The following is a 21,190-nucleotide window of genomic DNA, read 5'->3' on the forward strand; positions in this document are numbered from 1 at the left end:
GCGTTTGCCAAGCACTTTGTCAATAATTCACCTGTGCTTGCAGCTCACATGCAGAGCGATGCAATCTCCAATACCAGCAACAACTCATTGGCCAGCAACAACTCATTGGCCAGCAGCAATTCATTGGCCACCAGCAATTCATTGGCCAGCAGCCGGCGCGTGTCAACAACGCAAGCTCCGGCGGGATCCAGCGGCCTTGCACAGTCAGACAGCAGCTCCAGCATCCAGCAGCAGAGAATTCCGATCTGCGATTTCGACATGCATGCTACCAGCGAGCCACTGGCCGACAACCCATACATGGACCGGTCGGTGCACCTGAATGGCAGTATTGGCGGGCGCGGCCGCGACGCGTCGATTACCAGCACAGTGTCGCAACTGAACAACGACACAATCCCGGTGATTCTACGCGACATTGTCACAGAGTATCCAGAGCTGGGTAGCGCCGAGCTCCTGTACAACCTGCTGATCACACATGTGGTCCACGACTGCTCGCGCATCGGCATCTACAGCACGCGGCTGTTCTGGATGCGCGTCAAGGGCTACGATGTGCCAAAGTACCATCTGCTGGCGACCATTGCTGATGCATGTCGGTCGTGGACACTGCCAGAGTCACTGCGTGACGCATTGCCACCGAACCTGGACGAAGTCTGCTATGCATTGGCAGTCAAGGACGCGCCGACGGACTCGCGTAACCCGAGCATGATCAGCGTGCAGGCCTTGCTGATGCTGTCCTCGTATGAGTTCAAGTCAGCGCGGTTTGCGCCTATGCTGGAGCACCACTGCATGGCGTTCAAGATCATCACGGCGGTCAAGTTCCGCGGCGCTCCGTACCCGTGGCGCGGGGTGCGCAAAACACCCGACGCCAACGGCATGGACTGGAACTACCAGCTTCTGATCCGGTCGTACTGGCGGCTGTACATAACGCTGTACTTCTCGACCGAGATCTTCCGCATCGACGCGCCCGAGGACCGCGACTTCATGCCGGACCTGCCGCACCACGACGATTTCTTCGCCGAGCACATTTTCGTGCCTGACGCGACGCAGGAGTTTGGCTTCCGCATCGCCGCACCGCCATATCCGATCTCCACCACGCCCATGGGCGACATCCTGGCGATCCTGTGCGAACTGTTCATCAAGCAGTACAAGATCTCGAACCGCTTCAACAAGGTTTTGCGTGGGGAAAAGACCACCCGGTCGTACATCGGATACTTGCGCGAGTGGGACCGCCAGATGGTCGAGTGGCGCGAGTCTCTGCCGCCATATCTGCGTGGCGATTTGCCCGAGCTTGCGCGCCACACTCAGACCCTGGATATGCGGCGGCGGCGCATGAACCTGGAGGGTCTGAGCGAGAACGAGATGTGGCAGAAGCGCCAAGAGTGGAATCAGGGCGTGGGCCGCACCATGGAGATCCTGTACGTGCACATCATGTTCGACCAGGCGCGGATCAGGGCCCACCGCATTGCACTGATGATTCTGCTGCATGAGGACCTCGACATGGTACGCAACTTCCAGTACTCCAAGGCGTTCTCGGTGCAGGAGCTGCCGCGTCTGGCCGGCACCACGCCGATTCTGAACACATACGAGGATGATGCCGAGGCCTTCAAACTGTCAGTGCAGGCGTCGGCCGAGGCCGCCACGCATGTCTACAGCATGCTCAAATTCACGTACCAGTTCGGTGTCGACCTGCATGCGTTCACCACCGTGATCATCGGCGCTCTGTTCCAGCTCGCTCTGGTGTATGTGGGTCGTGTGCAGTCGAGCTCGCCGCGTCTGGCCTGGTGCGCAATGCTGCGTTTGGCTCGGATCCTGGCCATGATCCGCTCGCTGGACCGCTGGGGCCCGGCCTTGTATATTTTCACCAACATCCTGAAAGCCCTGGGCCGGCCCGAGCTGCTGCTTCAGGTGCCCAGCCCGCAGACGCGCCAGGAGCTTGCAGTCGAGACCAGCCGGTCCACGTTCCCGGTAAGGTCGCCCTCGGTTGACTCCTCTGCCGATAGCCTGTGCTATGATGACCAAGGGCTGGTTGCCGGGGAGCCCGCTGCCGCGAATAAGCGCAAGAGCTGCGTCGGCGACATCCGCGGCGACGAGAAGCGGTACGAGTTCAATGACCATCATCATGGCGATAACCCAGCGTCACTGTCCAATGCGCCGTCATCGCCCGAGGAGGAGGATCTGACGAACCCGTTCCCGCCTGACCATGTTATCACGCATATCATGCGCGAGCAAAAGGTCAACACGGCGACGTTCTTCTCGCCGACACTGCCCATACTGGCCGCATCGCTATTACATACCAACAGCGGATGACTCACCTGTTGTAGACCAGACCCTCCTCCAGATGAAATAAATACTGTCAAATTTCCCACGACCAGACCGTCTGCTGCTTTGCCTCAGCTCCATCTTCCATCACTACTTTTTTCCACTAATGGCAGACTTCCTCGGCTTAAAGAACGTCCATGTGTTTGTCACTGGCGCCTCTGGCGGCGTGGGCCTCGCCACATCCCGTGCATTCCTCGACCAAGGCGCTTTTGTCACGCTGCACTACAACTCCAACAGTACGACACTGGACCCACTCCTCCACGAGTTCCCCGACCGTGCATTCGCTGTCCAGGCCCGCATCACCGACGAATCCTCTGTCTCGCAGGCATTCGAGTCGGCAATTTCCAAGTTTTGGCCCTGTCCAAGTCCTGATCGTCAACCACGGCATCTGGCCCACCCAGCCACTACTGGTAAAGGACATGTCTTTGGAGCACTGGAACAACACCATTAACGTCAACCTCACTGGCAGCTTCCTGGCCATCCGCCACTTCATGCAGCAGCTGGAAAAGCACAATGTCCAGGATAACGTCGCCGTCGTGATGGTGGGCTCGACTGCCGGCAAGTTTGGCGAATGGTACCATGCAGACTACTCCGCGTCCAAGTCCGCTATGATGTACGGGCTGACGCTTAGCTTGAAGAACGAGATTGTGCAGATTTGCCCCAAGGGACGTGTTAATTCGGTGGCCCCGGGGTGGATCCGCACGGCGATGGCCGAGCCGGCGCTCAAGGATCAGGATGTTGTGAAGAAGGCGTTTGCCACGTCGCCGCTGAACAAGATCTCGGAGCCGCAGGATATCGCTAATGCTATCCTGTACCTGGCCAGCGAGAAGGCGTCGGGTAATATCACTGGGCATGTCATGGACGTCAATGCTGGCATGGAGGGCCGCATCATCAACCCCCTCTAGACCGCACTTTTAGCTTGATACAATACACGGTTAACCCACTGGCTCTGAAACCATTTGTACATTAGACGCTAGGGGACATATGGCAAGCCCTGCTATTATTATGTTTTTACACGCGCTCTGCAAACGTCGTGGCAAAACAGCAACATATCGCCACTAATGCCTTCGGAGCATATGCCTTTTGCCTAGGAATAAACCCACCTGACTGCGGTCACTCGATCTGCAAAACTGTCGAAGCGCTAATGCGCTAATGTGCCAGCTGGAAGAACCGGATCTAAGCAAGAAGCAGCCCATGCATGAAAAGAGGGGCATCCGCAATAAACTAGCCCATACAAAAATCACAGCTTCGTCAACTGTTTACCCACGCCTCTTTCCCTTAGCCTTCATCCCAATTATCCAGCTCCCTTCGCTACTACCAATAATGGCCACTACTGCCATCGACTTTGCAGCCTACACGCCTGAGGCTATCATTGACGGAACCAAGTCCCTGATTGCAAAGGGCGAGCAAGTCTATGATGCCATAGCCGCCGAACCCAACCCCACCTTTGCCACTGTGGTCGTGCCACTCGCGCAGTTCGAAAACCAGGTCAGCACAAGAATGGCTGCCTCCAACCTCAGGGCAATCTCGCCTGATGCTGCCGTGCGCCAGGCTAGCAACGACGCCGACCAGCTGCTGGAAGATTTCAAGACCAAGTCCGGCATGCGTGCCGACGTCTTCGCTGCCATCAACACCGTCTTTGAAAATAAGGCAGAGATGTCCCAGCTCGATGCCGAGGACGCGCGCCTGGTCGAGCACATCGTCCGCAGATTCCGCCGCAACGGCCTGGCGCTGTCCCCTGAGGACCAGGGGAAGCTGGCGGCAGTCAAGAGCAAGCTTACCGAATTGAGCATGCAGTTTGCCAAGAACTTCAATGAGCTCGAGGGCCAGGAAACTGTTCACTCGCGAGGAGCTCGCTGGCTTGCCAGAGGACTTTTTCGCCGGCCGCGAGACCAAGACCGAGGGCGGAGTCGACAAGTTTGTCGTCACGACAAAGTACCCTGATGTGGAGCCCGTGCTGCAAAAGGCGCATTCTGCCGAGACCCGCCGTCGCATTTTTGTCACCAACGACGAGCGCGGCGCGGCAAACATCCCACTGATCAAGGACGCTGCTAGGCTCCGCATTGAGGCCGCAAAGCTGCTTGGATACAAGACCAATGCCGAGTATGCCCATGAGATCTGCATGGCCAAGACGCCTGCCCGCGTCGCCGAGTTTGAGGCTGGCCTGCTCAGCCGTCTGAGCACGGCTGGCGACAAGGAAATGGAGGATATCGCTGAGCTCAAGCGCCAGGACTCGCCTGATAGCCCCAAGGTGCTTGCCTGGGACGTCCCCTACTATCTCAACAAGCTCAAGGAGACCCGCTACAACGTCGATGAGAACAAGGTCCGCCAGTACCTCCCTACGGCACACATTATCCGCCAGGTGCTGGACTTTTACGAAAAGCTGCTGCATGTGCATGTGCAAAAGGCAGACATTTCCGTCTGGCACCCATCAGTCGACGCCTACGAGGTGACTGACGACGAATACGGATTCCTGGGCCATATCTACATTGACGCCTATCCGCGCCCGGACAAGGAGAACCACCCGTGCACCATTCCGATGCGCTCTGGATTTGTGAATGCCGACGGTACTCGCCATTTCCCGGCAGCCATCCTGATCACCAATCTGTCCAAGGGCTCTGGACTCGCAGCCATCGCTAATGTCCCACGAGGACTTGAGAATTGTTCTGCACGAGCTTGGCCATGTTTTCCATGTCATCTGCCTGAGATCCAAGTACGACATGTTCTGGCTCATGTCGATTGAGTTTGACTTCCTCGAGGCGCCGTCACAAATGCTTGAGAACTGGGTGTGGCAGCCCGAGATCTTGAAGCGCTTCTCCAGGCACTATCAGACCGGCGAGTCTTTGCCTGGCAGTCTCTGCGATGCCATCATTGCCGCCAAGAACGTCGGTGTCCCCATTGATGGCCTACGCCGCATGTACCAGAGCCGGTTTGACCAGACCATCCACAACACCACCGATGTGGAGTCGGTTGATATCACCCAGCTGTACTCGGATCTGCGTCGCGACATTGGCAGACTCGATACCGGCGACCTTGTTCTCCCAGCAGCCGGCATCTTTAGTCACATGATGGGCGGATACGACGCCAGGTTCTATGTATACATGTGGGGCATGGTGTTCTCTGCCGACATGTTTGCTGCGCGCTTTGCCAAAGAAGGAATCAACAGCCCGCAGACCGGCAGGGACTACCGTCGTGAGATCCTTGAGCCTGGTGCCACCCGCGATGCTGCCGACTCGCTCCGCGCTTTCCTGGGCCGTGACCCTACCGATGCCGCATTCTTTGCCGCACTCAACGTCTGAAATAAATGAACACAATCGGGGTTCCATATATTTGCAAAGTAGTTCCCAAGAAAACAAAAGAATGTTTAGTTCTCAGAGATAACCCACTCCTCGTTGTTCGAGGTCCAGTTAACGACCTCACCCTTGCCGCCGAACCACAGCGAGATCTCCTTCTCGGCGCTCTCGGCGCTGTCACTACCGTGGACGATGTTGCGGCCAATGCTCAGGCAGAAGTCACCGCGGATGGTGCCGGTACCCGAGTTCTTCGGGTCAGTAGCGCCAAGCATGATGCGGCCCTGCTTGATGACCGAGGGGCCCTCCCAGACCATGCCGACAACCGGCGCGCGGCCGTTGGTCATGTAGTCAACAAGGCCAGCAAAGAACGGCTTCGACGACAGATCCGCATAGTGCTCCTTGGCCAGCTCGACAGGCGGCACCAGCAGCTTCAGGCCAACCAGCTTGTAGCCGCGGCGCTCGAAACGCGAGATGATCTCGCCGACAAGGTTGCGCTGCACTCCGTCGGGCTTGACCGCAATGAAGGTGCGCTCCTTGCTGGTGCCGGGGGCACCGTAGACCGGCAGAGCGTTGTCTGCCTGGATCGGCGTCTGGGCAGAGTAGATGGTGTAGCCGGCAGTGGCGATGGCGGCAGCGGCAGCAGCAGTGCCGAAGCGGGCACCGAGGGAGCGGGCGGTCTGCGACGACGAGGTCGAGAAGGCGCGGGCAGCGATGGCACCCTGGCGGCGGGCAGCCTGGCGGAGAGCAGCGGTGGCGGTACGAGCGAACATGGTAATTGAGAATGAAAGGTAGGAGGAAAGCTGGGGTTTGAGAGGACTAGAAGAGACAAAGAGCCTCGCGTCTAGAGCGACTGCCTTCCACTCGAGTTTATGTCTCAGATAAGGAGCCGCAGAATGAGCCGCGGCTCGGAAAAATGGCAGTCACAGGTCGATTATTGAGTCGCAGGATCAGTCTCCTCATTCATCGTGCGCGAATAATTATCGACTCTTAGAATACCCAAAGGCATTCATGGGCTACGGGTGCTTTGACAGCACCAGGCGGCAGTCCCGCCTTGGGTTGACGGGTGCTGTGACCAGGAAGTGCGCAGACTCCATTCTACACGGGTAGCCATGCTTGTCCAGAACATCTGGTCCCAGGTGTGTAAGATCCTTCGGAAGTGACCAGTCGTAATCTTTCAGCATGTTTGCAATAATAGTCGACATTTCAGCCCATGCCAAATGGCGCCCTGGACAGATCCGGACACCAGGGCTGAAGGCAAAGAAGTTGAGCCGCGCCTCCTCGTTGGCCAGAAACCGAGTTGGGTCATATCTCAATGGCTCAGCCCAAGCGCCCTTGTGGATACTCGCTCCGTAGAAGTTGGCGTTGATTTCTGTTCCTTCTGGGATGAAGTACCCTTGCAGCGTGATTCCACCAGCTGGTGATATGCGAGGGACATAACCACCGCCCAGAGGATAGAGACGCAAGGCCTCATATATACATGCGTTGACAAAGGGCAGGTGTTTCTTGGCCTCAGTGTATGTGATTACATGGTCGGCAGCAAATTTCCCTCGTACCTCGGAAACAGCCTGTGCGTATATCTCTGGGTGCAGCAGTAGCAGATGCACAAGCCACTGCATCGTGTTAGACGATGTGTCGGTTCCAGCCAAAAGAACCACGATTGTTTCTGCCTGGAGTTGGGTTTCGCTCATCGAGATTTTTGATTCTGGATCCTGCGCATCAAGGAACGCCTGCAGCAGGTCCACCGGTTTCTCACCACCGGTTTCCAGAAGCTCCCGTCGTCTGGAAATGGAGTCCCTGCAAAACGCTGTTAGTCTCTGGAACTGCGTATCTAAGCCTTTGATAGCCAGTGAAAACGGATAGAGCCCAAGCAAAGGCACCATAGCACGCATCCCATGGACCTTAACTGTCGCCTCAGCCCAGTGCGCAACCGTCGCATCGCTCCGCTCTAAGCACCCCAACTCCCTGCCAAACGCCAATGCACAAACAGTGTCGAGTGTGGCTAGTGTAAAATCATCGCTGTAGTTAACTTCGATGCTACTGCTGGTGCTCTGCGCTAGCTGTCCCTCCCACTTTTGCTGCAATGCAAGGAACCCATGCTTTAGAATTGCTGTCTGCATTTCTGCAACATACGCTGGGTTTAGATACGGGCCGAGCTGACGCTTGCGCAGCGATGCCACCGCAGGGTCTCTAGCGCTGACCGTATTCTCAATGCCAAACAGATCTAGCGCGGCATAAAAGTTAGCCTTGACAAAGGCGTGCGATGCAAGCACGGTCCTGATATCCGACGGACTTGATATTGACACCGCGTTCGGTCCTTGCACATAGATATCACCGTACTTTTCATACTCTTTAATTGCCATCTGGGCCGTTTGGCCTAGAGCGCTCAGATACTGCCTACGCATAGGGGTCAGTCGGGCCAGGAACGGACCAGGAACATGACGTAGTGGCGATAGAAACAGTTCGTATACGACTCTGTAGCCTGCGTACGCTCCAGCAATCGTGGCTCCAAGCCTGGCGATGCCTACGCTGCTTAGAATGTCAAAAATACCTTTCCAGAAAGACAGCTGACTGATACTGGCGAGCGTCATTGGTATAAAAAATGCTGTGTGAGGAAGAAAAGCCTTGTCAGACTAGGGAATGTCAAAATGCACTATTGCTGCACCCTCACTGGCACGTGATTTGGCCTGATTTCTGACATGAGATTTGCCCTCAATTATAGCTGTTATCTCATGGAGCCAAGCTGCGCAGCCAGTAGACCATTCTTCAAAGCGATGGAAAGGAACTCCGCGCTATCCCAAACCAGCGGTAGAGCCCGCCTTCTAACCTGATATCACTATCAATGTGGACTCGCAGAATTCTCAAAGTTCTACCATCACCACCAATTACACATCGCAGTGCTACACGACTGCCTAATTCTCTCGAGAATCCAGGGATTATCCCGTCATGTCATTTCAGTGCCGAGCAGCCAAACGTGCCAGACACCCACCGATGCCAACCCCTTATAAACTGAGTGCCTTTGCTTCACCTTCCTTCGGCACACTATGCTCATAACCCCAAGCCTACCTCAAGCCAACCATGCCAGACGTATATACTTTTGTCACTGCCGGACCGTTCTCCAGATCTGCGCATGTCTATCGAGGGTCATTCACTTCAAGCTCCCAGACATCTAGGATGCAGCCAGCCTACGAAGCTAACATCAGCCATAGCCACAGCGACATCAGCGTCAAGTCTGTAGCCTCTGCTCGCACAATAATCGCTGGTCATTATAAAGGCTTTACACGACGCAGAGCAGTTGTGCACTGGTCGAACAAGGCTGCACAACTTGAGAGGACGGACCCGTTCTTTGAGGGCTGGACCATTCACGACTTTCAAGGAAGGCGATACACCTGGAAGGTCGGGTTTACGAAGGTGGTGTGGGAGCTGAAAGATTAAAACAAGAAAGTCATTGCTGTGTTCGACCGGGCCATGCTGAACATGATTCTTATCGGCCGCCTTTCAATCTTGCAGCCGGTCTCTGAGGAATTTCTCGCGATAATTATCCTTTCTACCCGAATCGTGCACATTTCTATAAAGTAATTATATGATAGTAATCAGATGTGACATGGTAATAAATGTTGGCAAGTCGCTATGCTCAAAGCGATGTTTTGCCCTAAGTGTGGACAAGCGTACAAATCCAGCAGATATGTAGCCACACCAGCATACCTGATTATCTTTCGGTTTGTTCCAGGTGTACTGACATAATTGTAGTGCACGGGCACGTGAGACTAGCCACGAGGGAACAAAGCACACCCCCAGGACGCATAGATAAAAGGCCGTATACGACAGAGATACAGATTGTTTCCACAGGTTTATTCTTTTACTCAAAATACAAACACGTCACACTACATTCGTATACCCCGTAATCTTCTGACAGCTTCTTGGCTAACCATAGTAACCCCAAGAAAGGGATATTAATCCAACTGCAGCGTGCCCTCAGTATACCCATCTTGCATTCCCTGCGCTTTAATCCAGGACACTGCGCATTGCTATACTGAAAAAACCATGGCCATCTAGTGCTGGAGTCCGCAGAGATCACCAGATCCACGCTTGATTTCAGTGTGAACTCAAAAATGGCAACACGCTTGGCATTTCCAAAGGAGTAATATGTAAACATGCAGCTTTCCTTGCAAGCGTTCCACGAAGCCGATTGGCCAAGAAAGCATTACGTACCTGCAGACACTGCCACCCATAGAAGAAACCTCCACTGCTGCTTGGTAAGCAAAGGTTTAAAAACCGCATCTCCTGCTTCTGATTTGGCTGCTCCATGTCCATACATACAAATATTCCTTCTACTCACTCTCAGCTCCTTCTACTCACTATTGCACACCATGTCCAACGTCTTTACATTTGTTAAACCATCCGCATTCAAACCCCGCACAGAGATATACCAAGGGTCATTCACTGCGAGCTCTGAGGTCGAGGCTATGCAACCAGTCTACCGGGTCTATCACAAAGGACGTGTGCTAGACATTGCTCCGGCCGACTCCAACGAAACACCGATTATCACCTGTCGCCTGGAAGGGTTCAGACGGCGCCGAGGAAAACTGTACGGATCGAACACAATTGCACCTATAAACATGGAAGGCCGCATCAAGGACAATTGGATAATTCACGACTTTGAGGGTAACCAGTACAAATGGAAGATCAAGTCGTTTCGCGGTCCAGCATGGGTATTGCTCGATGAGAACGAGAATATCATTGCGTCCTTCGACAGATCTGCATGGAGAAGGCATGTCAACGGACGTCTGACTATTACAAAGCCAGTATCCAAGGACTTCCTGCTAATCATCCTGCTTACAAATCGTCTGGTTCTCAGAACAGTACAGGATAAGGAAACCGCTGCGTCCGCCGCTGTTGCCACCTAAGGCATATGGTGCATATAGTTTGTTATTGCTTCGGCATTACAATTCCGCAGAATTTTCGATGTGTTCATCTGCCAAGAAATCAAGACATGACACCCTACTTCCACTCTACGCACTGAACAGTGAAAATACAGTGGCTTTTGGTAAAACAACATGAATACATCCTGTTGTTGACACCGAGTTTTCTGCACTCTACTGCGCCTTCGAGGAATCGCAATTTATAAAGATGGCCAGCGCTTTTATCTTCAAAAAAAAGCTGCTTTCTGTTCTAGGAGCATCCATGTCCAGCAGGGCTTTTTTTTACTTCCAGTCCAGTGCGGTTTCCAACTTGACCAGTCACGGGACCTCGGGAACTCATGGCTCTCAATCCTTGGGCCACAATGGCCTTATCGTCATTTTGAGCAGCAGGTGCCATATACAAGCAGGCGCCAGCCCCTCCAGCTTATGATTCCTCCTTCCTTCTTTCATATTACACATTATCATAAAATCAATAATACGTTGTGGAAAATTACCTCAGAGTAAACATACTCGAACAGTATAGGACACCGTTCCCCTTAGCATTTTGAACACGAGATACATTTTTCTTGGCTATCCATAACAAACCTAAGATCAGGATATTAATCCAGCTGCAGTGCGTTATCAAAATATGTATTTTGCATATCCTACATTCTAACCCAGGACACTGCGCATTGCTATACTGAAAAATCATAGCCATCTGAGGCTGGAGTCCATATAGAAATCAGGTGTTCATTTGGGGATCTCTGAGGACTCTCAAGAATGGCATTAGGCTTGGCATTTCTAAAGGAATAATATACAAATATGCAGTTCTCTTTAAGTGTCTCACAAGGTCAATTGGCCAAGAAATCAATATATGCTTGCAGACACCCGCCAACTATAAAAGACACTCCACCACTGCTGCTTGGTAAGCAATCGTTATAAATACAGCACCTCTTGCCTCGGACTTGACTGCCCCATTCCCATACATACCAATATTCCTTCTACTCGCTATCGGTTCCTTCTACTCACTATTGCACACCATGTCCAACGTCTTTACATTTGTGAACCCGTCAGTGTTCAGGTCCCGCACAGAGATATACCAAGGGTCATTCACTGCGAGCTCCGAGGTCGAGGCTATGCAACCAGTCTACCGGGTCTATCACAAAGGACGTGTGCTAGACATTGCTTTGGCTGATTCCAACGAAACACCAATCATTACCTGTCGCCTGGAAGGGTTCAGACGGCGCCGAGGAAAACTGTACGGGCCGAACACAATTGCACCTATAAACATGGAAAGCTGTATGAAAGATAACTGGATAATTCACGACTTTGAGGGCAACCGGTACAAGTGGAAGGTCAAATCATTTCGTGGTCCAGACTGGACACTGCTTGATGAGAACAAGAATACTTTTGCGACCTTTGACAGATCTGGGTGGAGAATGCATGTCGCCGGACGTCTGACTATTACAAAGCCAGTATCCAAGGACTTCCTGCTAATCATCCTGCTTACAAGCCGACTGGTTCATAACACAGTACAGGATAGCGAAGCTGCCGCCGCCGCCGCCGCTTCTGCTGCTGCCAACTAAAGTGTTTGGTGCATATAGTTTTTTTTGACATGATTCCACAGAAGTTTCGACAAGCTTATCTGCCAAGAAATCAAGACATGGCACCTCACTTCCGCCATATATTCTGGACAGTGATGACACAAGGCTGCTGGCAAAATGGCATAAATACGCTGTTGCCGATATCAGAGAATTAAAGTGTTTCTCTCCTTCCTATTCTTGTTCACCAGCTTCTTTTAATCTCAAATCGGTCCAGCCACCAGACTTTTCTCTCTGCTCTTTTCTTCACGCTTGCTATCTCATTCTCATAAGGCTGCTTTGGCCTGTACTTTCCCAATATATAGCTTTTACTTGGGTGCTACAGTCCGACCCAACTCGATAGCCTGTAACCCCAAACAGTTGACACTGATTATTCTGCACACCCCTGTTTTACTGAGAAACTACAACTTATAAAAATGGCCAACGTTTATACCTTCAAAAGAGCTAGTCTCTTTTCAAGACACACTCATGTCTATCAGGGCTTTTTTACTTCCAAATCACAGGTTTCCGGCCTACAGCCAGCGTTTGATATCCACATTCGCAGTACCAGCTTCGCCATGTCATCAGCAACCGCCAGTGGGAATGCTATGCTCACAGGAAAACTAGAGGGGTGCTCGGCACGCCGAGGGAAGATACATGGGCCGCATGGTAGTGTACACATAGAAAAGGCCGGCTACTATACTCCTGAGCTGACAATCCATGACCCTACGGGCAATCCGTACTATTGGAGGATCAGTGGACGGCTGTCGGATGGCCCATGGGTGCTAGTGGATATGCACAACAATGTTTTTGCCATCTTTGCAATATCCACATTCAGCCAGCGTATTCTCGGACAAATATCAGTCGCGCAGCCTATCTCGGATGACTTCCTCCATATAATCCTTCTGACCAGTATGTTGTTTCTACGGTCTGTAGCCATAGCCAAATCCAGGAGAGACTAGTTGAATGCATATTGCAACGTCAAAAAAGTATAGCTGTACTATGTATGTGTGCACTGGAAACTGGACCACTTGTTAATCTGAACAGCCTGTGTTATAAGCCTTCAGCAGCCGTTAGCGACTGCATCCAAAATCACTGGTTTAAACTCAACACTATTTCTTGGCAGCAAACAAACAATGTGAGCGGCTGCTGCCAAGACATCATGAGACCAGATGGCCCAGCAATCATGCCACAGCTTCAGGCAATCATCACCAGTGGGTGTTGGTTAATGGCGGCTGGACCTATAAGTGTGACGTATAAGAGCATGCCTTCTTGGTGCCAGCTGCTTGTTCTTCTCACAATCTCTTGCATACCAAAACTGTTAACAGAAATCGCCATGTCCAACGTCTTTACATTTATTAGAAGCGGCGCTTTCACAAAATGTGCAAACGTCTACCAGGGATCGTTCTCGTCTAGCTCGGAGGTCGAGGGCATGCAGCCAACGTACGAAATAACTATCCGTGGTCATGAACTGGGCGTAACATCGGCAGCATCGGGTGAAAAGCCAATCATTACTGGTCGGCTTGAGGGTCTTACAAAGCGGCGGGGGAAGGTGTACGGGTCGCATGCAATTGCAGTCATCGAAAAAACTACGGCTTTTAGACAGGGGTGGACAATCCACGACTTTGACGGCAACGAGTACAAGTGGAAGGTTGGGAGCTTTTCAAAGTGCTCGTGGGAGCTCTACGACATGAACAAGAAAATCGTCGCGACCTTTGACCGGACCAAGTGGAAAATGCATATGATAGGCCGCCTTACCATTATAAAGCCCGTCTCGCAAGAGTTCCTCGCAGTCATTCTGCTTACAAACAAGATCGTCCACACTTCAGTAAAGAAGGCAGAGCATGCTGCTGCAAACTCTGGCGGTGGCCAGTGAAGAGACATTTATTAAGGTCATCCCTTTGAAAATGTATAGCCTCCATACTTGTCGTTGTACGCGTTGGCCTCGAGATCCGCCAGCGCCTTCTGGTGTGCCGAAGTCTCAAACCACTTTTGCGACTTGGTGGCCATGGCAGCGGCTGCTGACAGCCGGCTCTTGAAGCGGTACCAGCCTGCGTGATACTTGTTTGGGGTCGTGATGCCGTACCTGCTCTCCAGCAGCTGTGCATTTGTGGTCTCTTTATCTTCAACCATCCTGACTGCCTGGAACTCGCCTGGGTGGGTCTCGCCGCGCGCAGGAATGTGCACCGACGGATCAACCATGGCCCCAGTCTTTGGGTCGCGGTGGCCAATGCCGTGTCCGATGTAGAAGGGGTTGGCTGGATCGCTGATCAGCTCTACTCCTCCAAACACAGTCTTTCCCTGCTCCTTGGCAATGTCTGTTGCCGCTGGGTACGGCGTACCAAATCCAGTGCCCTGCAAGTTGTTGACGTCCATGGTATATCAAAAAGTAGGGAAGAGCAGGGGCACACAGCAGCAGCCTGGGCATTACCCACCTGCTGGCTTCCTTAGGTGTACCCTGGCTATGTGGCATGGCGCAATATACACGTGTGACGCCAGCGGCGGCTGCCAATAATTTACTTATACTGCCCTGGCACCTGAATCCCCACTGTCACGCCACCACTGCCCGCGAGCTGCCCAGCGGCTAGATTCCAATTCGATTGGCTGATCAGGCGCCATGGGGCGGCTCGTCGGCTCGCCGGCTCAAGACCACTATTTTTGAAGTCTCAATTCGCAACTCGCCCTTACCCCCAAAAATCGCTAGAAAAAATTTTGTTTGACACAAAAGTCGAGCTAAACGCGCAACGACATAGCCAGGCGCCTTTTTATTCTAGTTTCCACTTGTTGTCTTCTCTTCAATTTATTAACCTAGAAGGTAAGTGTGCTTGAAGTGCCCATCGCTAATCGGCGGTGAGGGAAAAAGGACGACGACGGTCGCACGCGGTCTGCGTTTTTGTGCCCGCCACGTGGGTCTGTGGGCTGTTTTCTGCTCTAAGCCCAAGCCTTTTTATTCAGAACCGCAATCTGGTGTCTAAATAAGCGTGTGTGCGAAATCGCCCCCTTCCCCGTTATGTAGTAATTCAAAAATGGCTCAGGTTCCCACTTTCAAGCTTGTTCTCGTCGGTGACGGCGGCACGGGAAAGACCACCTTCGTCAAGCGCCACCTGTCCGGTGAGTTTGAGAAGAAGTACATCGGTAAGTAGCATTCTGGCCATCCAGGCGAGCGGCAGTGCTGCGCGTGCATGTTTGTTGTATGTGTGTCGGTTGGCAGTAGACAGAATCGCTTATACTCAACACGACTGTCCTTTATTGCTGCTCTGTTTGGCGGCATATAGCTACCATTGGCGTCGAGGTCCACCCCCTGAAGTTCACTACCAACAAGGGTGAGCTCATCTTCAACACTTGGGATACTGCCGGCCAGGAGAAGTTCGGTGGTCTGCGCGACGGCTACTACATCCAGGGCCAGTGCGCCATTATCATGTTCGACGTCACCTCGCGTATCACCTATAAGAACGTTCCCAACTGGCACCGCGATCTCGTCCGTGTCTGCGAGAACATCCCCATTGTTCTGTGCGGTAACAAGGTCGATATCAAGGAGCGGAAGGTTAAGGCCAAGACCATCACCTTCCACCGGAAGAAGAACCTGCAGTACTACGATATCTCGGCCAAGTCCAACTATAACTTCGAGAAGCCCTTCCTGTGGCTTGCTCGTAAGCTTGTCGGAGATAACAACCTGGAGTTCGTCCAGGCTCCGGCCCTGGCCCCGCCCGAGGTCCACGTCGACGCCAACCTCATGCAGCAGTACAATGCCGAGCTTGACGCCGCTGCCGCCCAGCCTCTGCCCGAGGAGGACGACGACCTCTAAATTACTCGTTCAAACCCTCTGTTTTTAGTTTTGTTTTTTTCCACCCAGGCATTGCTCTCCGTCTGCCCCATTTTCTCTCTGCCCACCTGCCTTTGCTAGTGGTCCGAGACTCAGTGGGGCGAGCGGGGGTGTGGCCATGGGCGGTGCCTTTGAATAAATTTCCCAAGAGACAGGATTGCTGGCGCTGGATGTCGGAAACAGGACGTCGTTGATGCGCGTGCTATTGTCAGTTCCGTTGACCCATTGTTGTGCGCTAGGACATCAGGGTATGGCTTTGCCCTCCCCAAACATGTGCCAAGGCCAGAGCCGCAGCAGGCACTAATCTGCGATGCAGGATCCTGGTGACCGCACTTCCACGACCTGCTGTGACCTGGAGCGTGGAAGGTTCTTGAATGTTTCGCAGTTCTCGGAAACAACGGGGCAGGCTATATATATGCTTTCCATTGCATACTGCCAGCAACCTGACCTGGGCTTGGGTGGCAACAGACCTATGCGATGTATGTTGCCAGTGCTTGCTTGGAATGTGCTGTCTGATATTGCCGCTCAAGCCTTTGTACATCTCGCTGCAACATCGCAACGCTGCAACATCGGAATCAAATTGGCTAATTATTAGCAATATCGATTATGAGTTCCGCTGCCATTGTCACACCCAGTGCATTGTGCGGCTCTGGTATGATTGCTGCGTTGTTGCCCGGCCCCTCTCAAAAGTCGTAATAACCCCAGGTGGCACCGCGAGCGGAGCTGATTTCTTCTACTCGGAGTGTAGATTTACCATACAAACCTTCGTTTTCGCTGCTTCCTTTAGGCGAACTTTCGAATATTACGCCGATCTGCCACCTGAGTCAGGTTACACCAGGCCTTGGCGCCGGCTCCCTTGATTTCTTCTCATCTCGGACAGGCGAGTAGTTTGGCGGTGGAAGAGCAGCAGATACAAGGAAACAAATCTGTTGTGGACACAAGGGTTAAACTGAAAGGAAACAAAAGATGCGGCCACAAACAATTCTAAATTTAGGTATCAGCACTGTGGCCCTTAAAAGCGGCCTTCTTCCTAGATCGCTTCGCCCGACACACTTTTCCTCTCTACATCCACAATACCATCTATGCATTCCAACAATACTTCTGCAAGCAAACCCCCCCGCACCAGCCCCGAGAGGTTTGGTCATCCCACCGTTGCCATCGACGATATGCAACCAAATCGGCCACATAGATCAACCACCTGGGTCGGGCATGTCGACAAGTGGGAGCGGAAGGCACAGTCAAAACAGCAGGTCGGCGGAGAACCGATATTTCAGCTTCCTTATCCGCGTCAGTTTATCGTTGATGGAACGTTGCGCCAGTCGTCATTTTCCAGTCACTCTGAATCTTTGAATCTGTTCTGGGACCTGGCATTCGTCGGCGCGATACAGCAGACATCGCACGTTCTGTTCGAGGAGGCAGACGATTTTGACGAGCCTGATCCAGAAAACAAATATGCCCTTCGGATCACTGGTTCGTCGCTCGGCTATTTTGTTATCATCTACTTCGTGATGTGGAAGACATGGATCCTTATTGAGCGCTGGTCGCAAGTGTTCGGTGCCAACGACATACTCCACCGACTCATCATCGTTTGGGAGATGGTACTGGTCGTAGGCATGGGGTCCGAGCTGCATGTTCTCTACTACTTTGACGACAATGTCTTTGTAGGCTGCTTCTGCTTGGCACGCCTTACCATTGTGCTGCTCTACGCGGCATCGATGTTTTACCTGCCGATGTTCCGCGGCGACCTGCTCCTGACTATCGTGTTCCAGACCATCCCGATCATCATCTGGTTTGCCAGTGTCTGGGCACCCCTTGAATTTCAGTGGTACTTTTATCTTGCCTCATCGCTTTTCGAGCTGGCTTTCAGTATCGGGGTCCCGTTAATCATTCCCATCGCAAAACGCCTCCATATCGAATGGCGTTACCACCTGGCCATGGATGTCAACCGCACAGCCAAGCGTTTCGGCGAGTTCATAATGCTCACCCTCGGCGAATATGTACTCAATAGCTTTATCCGTGGTGATGGAGGACTAGACAGCCGTCTGGGTCGCGCCGCGCTGGGAATGATCATCGTCTCTTGCCTGCATTGGACGTACTTCCATAGCGAAGGGTCGCGTCTGAGTCAGCATGCACTGGTGCGGTCGCAGTTCACCAGCTCGGTGTGGTCACTGCTTCATCCTTTCCTCGGTGGGTTGCTTGTGACCGGGTGCTCCTCACTGTCGCGCCTTGTCAAAGAGGATGAGGAAGGCGAAGACCCAACTTCTGTCGCGTGGGCGTTCTGCGGAGGCATTGGCGGCGCATACATTACCTTGGCGCTTCTGGGGTTCACTCACCGCAGCCTTGATGAGATCCACTACACATATGTCTCCAAGCCACTACGACTTGTAGTGCGTGCTCTCGCTGGCGCGGGGATTGTATTGCTGGGGCTTGCACACAAGCATTTGGCAAAGCGCATATACCTCCCACTGATTGTGGCTATTGTAACGTTCTTGCTGATGCTGTTCGAGATGTGCGGCCGCCTCAAGCGCCATGTGGACGATGTGGAGGATAGCTGCGACCCAGTCCTAGAGGAGACTGAGAATATCACCCGGTCACATACACACAAATCAAGGGTCTATGATGCTGCCGACAACGATAGCGATAACGAGAAAAACGTCAGATCGCATCCCGCAGATCCCACAGCAGACAAGCTCTCGGCCGGCGGAGACACCAGCACTGACATTAGCCTTCACCCTGGATCACTGCGGCAGAGGCCAACGTTACAGCTATCCCCTGGCGATGGTGTGCAGGTTGAAATTGCCGAAGAAACCCCTACACCCACACCGGCTGCTACCGGCTCGACTACCGCACTACGGCCAGGTGTAGCTACACCAGCTGCTGCGCGCTGGCAGAGGGCAATGTTGGTGACCCAAATCGGTATCCGTGCCAGTCGCCGGTATGACCGCGAATATAAAGTATCGGATGTCCCTGGTGCTGCCTCGTACCTTTAATGCTACTCTTTCCTTCTCACATATTTTGATGCATATTTTTAACGATAAACCCGCCAGCTATCACATCCATTGCAATATACCTACGGTCTGTATATAATGCAGAGTAGACCATGCCGATTTACTTTTGTAGACCCAAGCATGTGGGCGGAGAGATGCAGGGGCGAGACACCAGCATATTATTACCGGTGATTGATTTTGCGCTTCTAGAAAAGAAATTCATTGATATTCTATCATTCCACAAGCGCCTTGCCTTGTTCTTGCCTCAGCTGCCTTCCATTTTCTGTATAATATGTACTCTGAAAACCCGCAGAGTGGGCCAGGCGGCTCCTGTCCAGCAATTTTTGGCCAGCGCGCCGGGGATTTCGACGATACCTGCCCGAAGAGACTCAATCAATCAATGACCTGGATCGGGCATGTCGGTAAGTGGGAGCAGAAGGCACAGTCAAAACAGCAGGTCAGCGGCGAGGCGATAATTCATCTCCCGTATCCGCGGCAGTTTATCGTGGATGGCACGCTGCGACAGTCGTTCTTTGCCAGCCATTCCGATTCTCTGAATCTGTTCTGGGACCTGGTGTTTGTCGGTGCAATCCAACGAACCTCGCATGTCCTGTTTGTGGAGTCTGGTGGCAATGAAGGTTCTGCAGCCAAATACACACTCAGCATTACTGGCGTGTCCCTCGGATACTACATGATTATATACTTCCTGATGTGGAAGACATGGGTCATTATCGAGCGCTGGTCGCAGATATTTGGTGCCAACGACATACTTCATCGTCTCATCATCGTCTGGGAGATGTGTCTTGTTGTTGGCATGGGCTCGGAGCTAGATGTCCTGTACAGAGTCAACAATACTGTTTTCGTAGGCTGCTTCTGTCTTGCGCGCTTGACAATTGTGCTGCTTTTTGCCATGTCTATGCTCTACCTGCCAATGTTCCGCAGAGATCTGCTCCTGAATATCGTGGTGCAGACCATCCCAATCATCATCTGGTTTGGGAGTATTTGGGCACGCGTTGAACGCCAATGGGCTTTCTATCTGGCTGCCTCAATAGCAGAGCTCTTCTTCAGCCTTGGTATGCTTTCCATCCGCAGACTTGTTAGCCACTTTAATCTCAGCTGGCGTTACCACCTGGCCATGGATGTTAACCGGACCTCCAAGCGATTCGGCGAGTTCATAATGCTCACCCTCGGCGAATATGTACTCAATAGCTTTATCCGTGGGAATGGCGATATGGATAGTCGTCTGGGCCGCGCTGCGCTGGGAATGATTGTTGTCTCGTGTCTGCACTGGACCTACTTCCACAGCGAAGGATCACGCTTGAGTCAACATGCATTGACCCGGTCATGGGTGACAAGCACAGCATGGCTGCTCTTGCACCCGCTGCTGGGCAGCCTGCTTGTAATTGGATGCTCCTCACTGTCGCGCCTTGTCAAAGAGGATGAAGAAGGCGAGAATCCAGCTGCTGTCGCGTGGGCGTTCTGTGGAGGCATGGGCGGCGCATACATTACCTTGGCGCTTCTGGGGTTCACTCACCGTAGTCTCGATGAAATCCACTACACATATGTCTCCAAGCCAGTTAGGCTAGGCGTCCGGATCGTTGTCGGGACAATGATTTGCTTGCTTGGGCTCGGCCACACACGTTTGGACAAGCGAATGTACATTCCGCTAATTGTGGCTATTGTAGCGTTCTTGCTGATGCTGTTCGAGATGGCTGGCCGTCTCAAGCGCCGTGTGGACAATACCGACGATCCCTACAATTCGGAGTTTGCTGAACAGGAAAACAATCTGCCCCTTGCTCCAGCCCCGCTCAAGAGAGCCAGACGTATCTTGAATGACTATAGCTGCTGTGGAGTAGAATCCGAGACATGTTCGGCGTCGCAGGCAGGATCTGCTCCACCAATGAAGCCCGTGCTCATCAACGATGTTATCAGCAGCATCAGCCAGCTAGACCGTCCAAGCCCAAGGCAGCCGATGCTGCCCCAGCGCGCCACTGATCTAAATGCCGAAACTGTCGAAGAGTGCCCGGAACACACTCCAGTAGTTAACAGGTCTACCAGCCCACAAAGGCACGATCCGTCTGCTAGTCCCGCTGTAGCACGCTGGCATAGAGCAATACTGGTGACCCAGATCGGCATCCGTGCTGGTCGGCAGCACACCCACAACTATGATGCCAAGAATGTCCCTGGTGCTGCCTCGTGTCTCTAGCAGCTTCATACTAGAATTCCTCTGCTCGCGATGCGAGCTCGGCTTCTAGTCAGCATGAGTTGACACGTCGATAAGAGCATCACGGCG

At 52.8% G+C, this 21,190-nt stretch overlaps 15 protein-coding genes across 15 annotated transcripts; 11 read left to right on the plus strand and 4 right to left on the minus strand.

The window, feature by feature from the left end:
- Positions 1-2,422: 2,422 nt before the first annotated feature.
- Positions 2,423-3,221, plus strand: DL89DRAFT_294045 (NAD dependent epimerase/dehydratase; the record flags this gene model as incomplete). Its single annotated transcript, XM_040890461.1, has 2 exons — positions 2,423-2,632; positions 2,718-3,221. 2 exons carry the CDS (start codon positions 2,423-2,425, stop codon positions 3,219-3,221), a joined length of 714 nt encoding a protein of 237 aa, XP_040741912.1.
- A 373-nt stretch (positions 3,222-3,594) lies between these two features.
- On the plus strand, positions 3,595-5,690 carry DL89DRAFT_268633 (zincin). The gene is made up of 3 exons (XM_040887985.1): positions 3,595-4,112; positions 4,147-4,923; positions 4,976-5,690. The coding sequence occupies exons 1-3, from the start codon at positions 3,640-3,642 to the stop codon at positions 5,613-5,615; spliced, it is 1,890 nt and encodes a 629-aa protein (XP_040741913.1). The 5' UTR covers positions 3,595-3,639; the 3' UTR covers positions 5,616-5,690.
- DL89DRAFT_224972 (putative YNK1-nucleoside diphosphate kinase) lies at positions 5,681-6,379 on the minus strand (the record flags this gene model as incomplete). Its single annotated transcript, XM_040884724.1, has 1 exon — positions 5,681-6,379. The coding sequence occupies one exon, from the start codon at positions 6,377-6,379 to the stop codon at positions 5,681-5,683; it is 699 nt and encodes a 232-aa protein (XP_040741914.1).
- Positions 6,380-6,500: 121 nt separating this feature from the next.
- On the minus strand, positions 6,501-8,210 carry DL89DRAFT_26529 (cytochrome P450). The gene has a single exon (XM_040886601.1). It carries the CDS (start codon positions 8,195-8,197, stop codon positions 6,623-6,625), a length of 1,575 nt encoding a protein of 524 aa, XP_040741915.1. The 5' UTR covers positions 8,198-8,210; the 3' UTR covers positions 6,501-6,622.
- A 239-nt stretch (positions 8,211-8,449) lies between these two features.
- Positions 8,450-9,241, plus strand: DL89DRAFT_268634 (uncharacterized protein). The gene is made up of 3 exons (XM_040887986.1): positions 8,450-8,619; positions 8,668-9,020; positions 9,048-9,241. Exons 1-3 carry the CDS (start codon positions 8,553-8,555, stop codon positions 9,183-9,185), a joined length of 558 nt encoding a protein of 185 aa, XP_040741916.1. The 5' UTR covers positions 8,450-8,552; the 3' UTR covers positions 9,186-9,241.
- Positions 9,242-9,697: 456 nt separating this feature from the next.
- On the plus strand, positions 9,698-10,976 carry DL89DRAFT_268635 (uncharacterized protein). The gene has a single exon (XM_040887987.1). It carries the CDS (start codon positions 9,761-9,763, stop codon positions 10,511-10,513), a length of 753 nt encoding a protein of 250 aa, XP_040741917.1. The 5' UTR covers positions 9,698-9,760; the 3' UTR covers positions 10,514-10,976.
- A 2-nt stretch (positions 10,977-10,978) lies between these two features.
- DL89DRAFT_268636 (uncharacterized protein) lies at positions 10,979-11,400 on the minus strand (the record flags this gene model as incomplete). The annotated part of the gene is made up of 1 exon (XM_040887988.1): positions 10,979-11,400. A coding segment is annotated over exon 1 (202 nt), but the record flags the coding sequence as incomplete, so codon positions are not given.
- On the plus strand, positions 11,344-12,232 carry DL89DRAFT_268637 (uncharacterized protein; the record flags this gene model as incomplete). Its single annotated transcript, XM_040887989.1, has 1 exon — positions 11,344-12,232. A coding segment is annotated over exon 1 (537 nt), but the record flags the coding sequence as incomplete, so codon positions are not given.
- A 223-nt stretch (positions 12,233-12,455) lies between these two features.
- Positions 12,456-13,118, plus strand: DL89DRAFT_268640 (uncharacterized protein). Its single transcript, XM_040887990.1, has one exon. The coding sequence runs from the start codon at positions 12,525-12,527 to the stop codon at positions 13,047-13,049; it is 525 nt and encodes a 174-aa protein (XP_040741920.1). The 5' UTR covers positions 12,456-12,524; the 3' UTR covers positions 13,050-13,118.
- A 305-nt stretch (positions 13,119-13,423) lies between these two features.
- DL89DRAFT_294051 (uncharacterized protein) lies at positions 13,424-13,919 on the plus strand (the record flags this gene model as incomplete). The annotated part of the gene is made up of 2 exons (XM_040890462.1): positions 13,424-13,815; positions 13,901-13,919. The coding sequence occupies 2 exons, from the start codon at positions 13,424-13,426 to the stop codon at positions 13,917-13,919; spliced, it is 411 nt and encodes a 136-aa protein (XP_040741921.1).
- Positions 13,920-13,960: 41 nt separating this feature from the next.
- DL89DRAFT_268642 (uncharacterized protein) lies at positions 13,961-14,490 on the minus strand. Its single transcript, XM_040887991.1, has one exon. It carries the CDS (start codon positions 14,461-14,463, stop codon positions 13,981-13,983), a length of 483 nt encoding a protein of 160 aa, XP_040741922.1. The 5' UTR covers positions 14,464-14,490; the 3' UTR covers positions 13,961-13,980.
- Positions 14,491-15,103: 613 nt separating this feature from the next.
- On the plus strand, positions 15,104-16,310 carry DL89DRAFT_268643 (ras-domain-containing protein). Its single transcript, XM_040887992.1, has one exon. The coding sequence runs from the start codon at positions 15,506-15,508 to the stop codon at positions 15,890-15,892; it is 387 nt and encodes a 128-aa protein (XP_040741923.1). The 5' UTR covers positions 15,104-15,505; the 3' UTR covers positions 15,893-16,310.
- Positions 16,089-16,881, plus strand: DL89DRAFT_26550 (uncharacterized protein). Its single transcript, XM_040886694.1, has one exon. It carries the CDS (start codon positions 16,285-16,287, stop codon positions 16,768-16,770), a length of 486 nt encoding a protein of 161 aa, XP_040741924.1. The 5' UTR covers positions 16,089-16,284; the 3' UTR covers positions 16,771-16,881.
- On the plus strand, positions 16,511-19,043 carry DL89DRAFT_268644 (uncharacterized protein). Its single transcript, XM_040887993.1, has one exon. It carries the CDS (start codon positions 16,993-16,995, stop codon positions 18,898-18,900), a length of 1,908 nt encoding a protein of 635 aa, XP_040741925.1. The 5' UTR covers positions 16,511-16,992; the 3' UTR covers positions 18,901-19,043.
- A 254-nt stretch (positions 19,044-19,297) lies between these two features.
- Positions 19,298-21,103, plus strand: DL89DRAFT_294055 (uncharacterized protein; the record flags this gene model as incomplete). Its single annotated transcript, XM_040890463.1, has 1 exon — positions 19,298-21,103. The coding sequence occupies one exon, from the start codon at positions 19,298-19,300 to the stop codon at positions 21,101-21,103; it is 1,806 nt and encodes a 601-aa protein (XP_040741926.1).
- Positions 21,104-21,190: the final 87 nt, after the last annotated feature.

Source organism: Linderina pennispora (genome assembly GCF_002104995.1).
Source record: "Linderina pennispora strain ATCC 12442 chromosome Unknown DL89scaffold_10, whole genome shotgun sequence".
Classification (NCBI taxonomy): Eukaryota; Fungi; Kickxellomycota; class Kickxellomycetes; order Kickxellales; family Kickxellaceae; genus Linderina; species Linderina pennispora.

What these genes read in the sequence shown, in the direction of transcription:
- DL89DRAFT_268644 (XM_040887993.1), top strand. Translation starts at nt 16,993, where the DNA reads ATGCATTCCAACAATACTTCTGCAAGCAAACCCCCCCGCACCAGCCCC.
- DL89DRAFT_268635 (XM_040887987.1), top strand. Translation starts at nt 9,761, where the DNA reads ATGCAGCTTTCCTTGCAAGCGTTCCACGAAGCCGATTGGCCAAGAAAG.
- DL89DRAFT_268633 (XM_040887985.1), top strand. Translation starts at nt 3,640, where the DNA reads ATGGCCACTACTGCCATCGACTTTGCAGCCTACACGCCTGAGGCTATC. An exon ending in CTTACCGAATTGAGCATGCA is followed by an intron (nt 4,113 to 4,146) that starts GTTTGCCAAGAA and finishes CTCGAGGGCCAG; the next exon opens with GAAACTGTTCACTCGCGAGG. An exon ending in GCCATCCTGATCACCAATCT is followed by an intron (nt 4,924 to 4,975) that starts GTCCAAGGGCTC and finishes CGAGGACTTGAG; the next exon opens with AATTGTTCTGCACGAGCTTG.
- DL89DRAFT_26550 (XM_040886694.1), top strand. Translation starts at nt 16,285, where the DNA reads ATGTTTCGCAGTTCTCGGAAACAACGGGGCAGGCTATATATATGCTTT.
- DL89DRAFT_268634 (XM_040887986.1), top strand. Translation starts at nt 8,553, where the DNA reads ATGTCATTTCAGTGCCGAGCAGCCAAACGTGCCAGACACCCACCGATG. An exon ending in GCCAACCCCTTATAAACTGA is followed by an intron (nt 8,620 to 8,667) that starts GTGCCTTTGCTT and finishes CATAACCCCAAG; the next exon opens with CCTACCTCAAGCCAACCATG. An exon ending in AGGTCGGGTTTACGAAGGTG is followed by an intron (nt 9,021 to 9,047) that starts GTGTGGGAGCTG and finishes GATTAAAACAAG; the next exon opens with AAAGTCATTGCTGTGTTCGA.
- DL89DRAFT_268642 (XM_040887991.1), bottom strand. Translation starts at nt 14,463, where the DNA reads ATGGACGTCAACAACTTGCAGGGCACTGGATTTGGTACGCCGTACCCA.
- DL89DRAFT_268643 (XM_040887992.1), top strand. Translation starts at nt 15,506, where the DNA reads ATGTTCGACGTCACCTCGCGTATCACCTATAAGAACGTTCCCAACTGG.
- DL89DRAFT_26529 (XM_040886601.1), bottom strand. Translation starts at nt 8,197, where the DNA reads ATGACGCTCGCCAGTATCAGTCAGCTGTCTTTCTGGAAAGGTATTTTT.
- DL89DRAFT_268640 (XM_040887990.1), top strand. Translation starts at nt 12,525, where the DNA reads ATGGCCAACGTTTATACCTTCAAAAGAGCTAGTCTCTTTTCAAGACAC.